We start from the raw sequence: 4,168 nt of genomic DNA on the forward strand, positions 1-4,168 counted from the left end.
AAGAAATATAAAACAACTGATACATGGGGCATGAAAAAGACACAGAAACCAGTGACATTGCAAAATAATAAAAAAAGGCAATGCAGAAATCCTAATGTATTTGTTCTGGGCTGTACTATATATCCATACTAGTATGCTGGCAGTATTACATAGAGGAGACAGAGATGGATTGCATCAAGAAATAGTCCCCTACCCCCAGCACTCACATCTCCCCAAGATTTCTTCCCAATCCCCCTATAATGCAGCAGATCCTATGGCAGCTCCAGGGTTCTGATTCTCTCTCTCTCTTTCTCCCATTATTTCATCATTTTCTATATGAGAAGCAGAGGCTGTTCAGCTTCCATACAGGGATACAGGCAATGGGACCTGCGCATTGATCTACACTGTATTTTTTTTTTTTTTTTGGTAAATACAATCACGTGGGAGGCGATAGCCAATGACAAACTGGAAGGGCTGAAAAAATAATTACCTGCCCTGATTGTTCTATGAGCAGATAAAAAGTACACATACAGTTCATACAATAATCTTATGAATGTAAAAGAAGGGGGAACAATGTCTGCGTCTGGTCCTATCAGCAACTATTATGTGGACTCTCTGATCAGCCATGAGAGTGAAGACCTCCTGGCTTCCAGGTTCCCCACCACTGGGGCTCATCCAGCAGCTGCACGACCCTCAGGATTAGTCCCGGACTGTGGAGATTTTCCTTCCTGCAGTTTTGCCCCGAAACCTGCAGTGTTCACCACCTCCTGGGGTCCTGTGCACTCCCAGTCCTCTGTGGTCTATCACCCCTACACCCACCACCAGCCACACTTGGGCACAGATGCCAGGTATATGCGCACTTGGCTGGAGCCCATCTCAGGGACCGTGTCATTCCCAGGGTTTGCAGCAGCCAGCAGCAGACACTACGGACTCAAGCCTGATGCCTTCCCCAGCAGCAGGAGGGAGTGTGGCCCCGGCGATGGGCGCAGTTACCCGGATTACATGTATGCTTCACCCGGAGACCTGAGGGACAGGCCACCCCTGCACACCATACCCTCCCCGGAATCTGAGGCCATCCTTTCCAGCAAACACAAAGAAGACAAGTCTGAATTGGACCCCAGTAAGTTATTCTTGTTTACAACCAGACAAGAGGGGGGGAGGGAGGAATTATATAACATGTACTAGAGTCCCCTCCATAAAACCAAATTACCTCTGTAAAACCAGGGCCCTGCCCTAAACACACAGCCTGCAGCAGGAAGAGGAGCTGAAGGGAATAAAAGAAATAGGAAGGGATCTATTAGGGCAGGCAAGCATGGGTGCACTTCCTACAAGCCATTTATTTCCCATGTGCAGTGTGACACCCCAGCCCCAGCTCAGGGATACAATCCCACACTCACATCCCTTTAATATTGCAGCTAAAAATGATGAGGAAACACCTATATCCCTGGCTCATCCATGACATTTTGTATCCCAGTGTCCAAGCAGATAAGGGAAGAATGTCCTCGAAGGCATTGAAATGTGTGGGACAATTGCTCCACGTATTAAGCTGTGGTTTTATGGTTCAAACTGACACAGGGTCTTCCTTTAATTGTATCATCTTCAAAGTTTAAAAAAAAAACCATTTCTGCTTAAGTTTAATAGTCGCCTGTGCCATGGATATATCATCAATGTGCCGATCACAAAGCACATGGGCTAAAGAAGACACCTGGCAGTCCCACATTTTATTAGTACAATTATAAGCTGCTGCACTATAAAACTGCAGATACAGACCCTGCTATGTAATTATATTAAGTGGGACTCGTATACATAAGCAGCTGATGGATTTATTGCTATTTGGAAATTATTTTCCCTTAAAGATATATTTGGAGAAAGTATGAGATAACAGTCAATGGATGCTAGTAGTAAACCCAACTCATATAATATTATTGTTCTTCATTCAGGTCAAGCTGATTTATGCAGCGAAAAATAAAATATTATATATATATATATATATATATATATATATATATATATATATATATACACAAATACATCTTCATTCCTACATTTAAGGGCACAGTGAGTTCAACATCTATAAAGGAAACAGAACTTGTTAGAGCCTTTTATGGCCTTGTGACAACAACGTTTATTTTATGATTGTAGGCTCACAATGGCTTCTGCTACTCATGTGCTAAATACCTTTAAGTGCCAATAACCATTTTAGCCTCACTTAAACGTCCACACAAATGATATACTCAATTCCCTACCATATTCAAGGAAAAATAAAATTGACACTTTTAGTGGCCATTTTGGAATTCGAAGGGGATTTAGTGTGGGAATATTTTGAAATAAACATAATGTAAATATTTATTGATACATTGATACATTCCATTCTAATCAATTTGTTCTGTATTTTATTTCCCTACTACAGATAACCCGGTGGCAAATTGGATCCATGCACGTTCCACAAGGAAGAAAAGATGCCCTTATACAAAATATCAGACTTTGGAACTGGAAAAAGAATTTTTATTTAATATGTATCTAACCAGGGACCGGCGCTATGAGGTCGCCAGGGTTCTAAATCTTACTGAAAGGCAAGTTAAAATTTGGTTTCAAAACAGAAGAATGAAAATGAAGAAAATGAATAAGGAAAAGACCGACAAAGACCAGCCCTAGAGATCCTCACCCATCCTTTTCCTGACCCCCCCATATAAGAGATATGTGAAGAAAACATTTTGTTGTGGGCTCAACATTATCAGTAATAATGATTATAATGATAATTAATGACTATGAATGTGGAGATCTGTGTCTAGCGTAGATTATAAACACACAGGCATTTTGGAAGCACACGCTTTTATAAAATGCAATTTACAAATGTTCCTCTTCTCTGTCTTTAAGGAAAGAAAAAAAAATCCAAGGAAAAAAAAAAACACAAAAACAAGAAAGTACTTGAATATTTTTTTTAGTATTTTATTTTGTAACTTATACTTATCCAGTGTTAATTTTTATTTGAAGAAGTTTGTGAGTGCATATTTTGTATAATTCAAATCGGGAAAAAAAATTACCAGTATGTTTTGTTATAGTATTGAAAGTATCTTGGATGTATATATTTATGTATTTTATTCTTGTCACACACAAAAAAAAAAATAATGTTCAGTATTGTTCTGTTCTGCCTGTAGATCAGCTCTATGTAAATATAGAAGACTGCACTATTCTGCTTTTGTGTGTTTTGTGGTTGCAATTTCACAAAAAAAGGGGAAAAATAATTCTCACAGATCGCCCTGGGCCAAAGGAAATCCAGCCTCAGTGGTAACAAAAGTAGAAGCCTATTCTTCTCTGTGTAAAATATATTTCAGCATTGTTTCATTTATGGTACTTACGGTTATTTAGCTTCTTGTGAAGATCAGCTCCATTGACAGCACAAAGCCCCTTCCTTCCCTCATAAAGTGTTTCTTATTAATAATCAGCCTATAATATAGAATAAGTCTAAGACCCTGAGAGCACATTCCCCACCATTGGCGGCAAATGCAGCCCTGAAAACTTAGATTTTAGAGGAAAGCTGTATTTGTTTCATTTGCATCTGACTTCCAAGTTTTAGAATACATGGCACAGTAATTTATAGTCTCAGTCAAGAGAAATGTCAGGTTTGGACAATAATAGAGGGCCGCATTCCTAATTTAAGTTGCTTCCTGCCAGGACTCCAAATGATTGCACATTCCCCTGTTTTCTAGAACAGTCTCTTTTGAGAATCCATATAAGCTTTATGTGTAAGTCTATGTAGTGCAATAGTCAAAGTGCTGGTGTTTTACTGTCTTAGTAAAGACATTTATAGGAAGTGTGGAATGATATAGTTAAAAGATTTTATAGGTAGTCTGAATGCTACTGAACAAGTAGGCCACTTCACTAAGGATGACTGGCTAAGAACTATAGTGGTCAGAGCAGTCATAAAACTTCACAAGGGAGGCAGTGAAATTTATTAATCTTGGGTTAATTCGGTTTTAATATTGTATAGCCTCAAACCCATATCATATAAAATTAACACAACTCAACCCCCTCATAAAATGTGATATATATGCATTAGCTAGAGTAAATACAGAATAGATGAGTATGTATCAATATATTGTAGAATATATATATATATATATATATATATATATATGCAAAATATCACTTTATATATAACATATGCACTAGTTAAACGTGGATACAT

General features: G+C 38.4%; 1 protein-coding gene across 1 annotated transcript; it reads left to right on the plus strand.

The window, feature by feature from the left end:
- The first annotated feature begins 528 nt into the window (after nucleotides 1–528).
- On the plus strand, nucleotides 529–3,051 carry HOXC9 (homeobox C9). The gene is made up of 2 exons (XM_072133010.1): nucleotides 529–1,099; nucleotides 2,390–3,051. Exons 1-2 carry the CDS (start codon nucleotides 529–531, stop codon nucleotides 2,632–2,634), a joined length of 816 nt encoding a protein of 271 aa, XP_071989111.1. The 3' UTR covers nucleotides 2,635–3,051.
- The last annotated feature ends 1,117 nt before the right edge of the window (nucleotides 3,052–4,168 follow it).

The sequence above is a fragment of the Engystomops pustulosus genome, chromosome 2 (assembly GCF_040894005.1).
Source record: "Engystomops pustulosus chromosome 2, aEngPut4.maternal, whole genome shotgun sequence".
Classification (NCBI taxonomy): domain Eukaryota; kingdom Metazoa; phylum Chordata; class Amphibia; order Anura; family Leptodactylidae; genus Engystomops; species Engystomops pustulosus.

Coding starts and splice junctions, on each gene's coding strand:
- HOXC9 (XM_072133010.1), top strand. CDS start 529: ATGAATGTAAAAGAAGGGGGAACAATGTCTGCGTCTGGTCCTATCAGC. Junction 1,100..2,389: donor CAAGTCTGAATTGGACCCCA/GTAAGTTATTCT, acceptor TCCCTACTACAG/ATAACCCGGTGGCAAATTGG.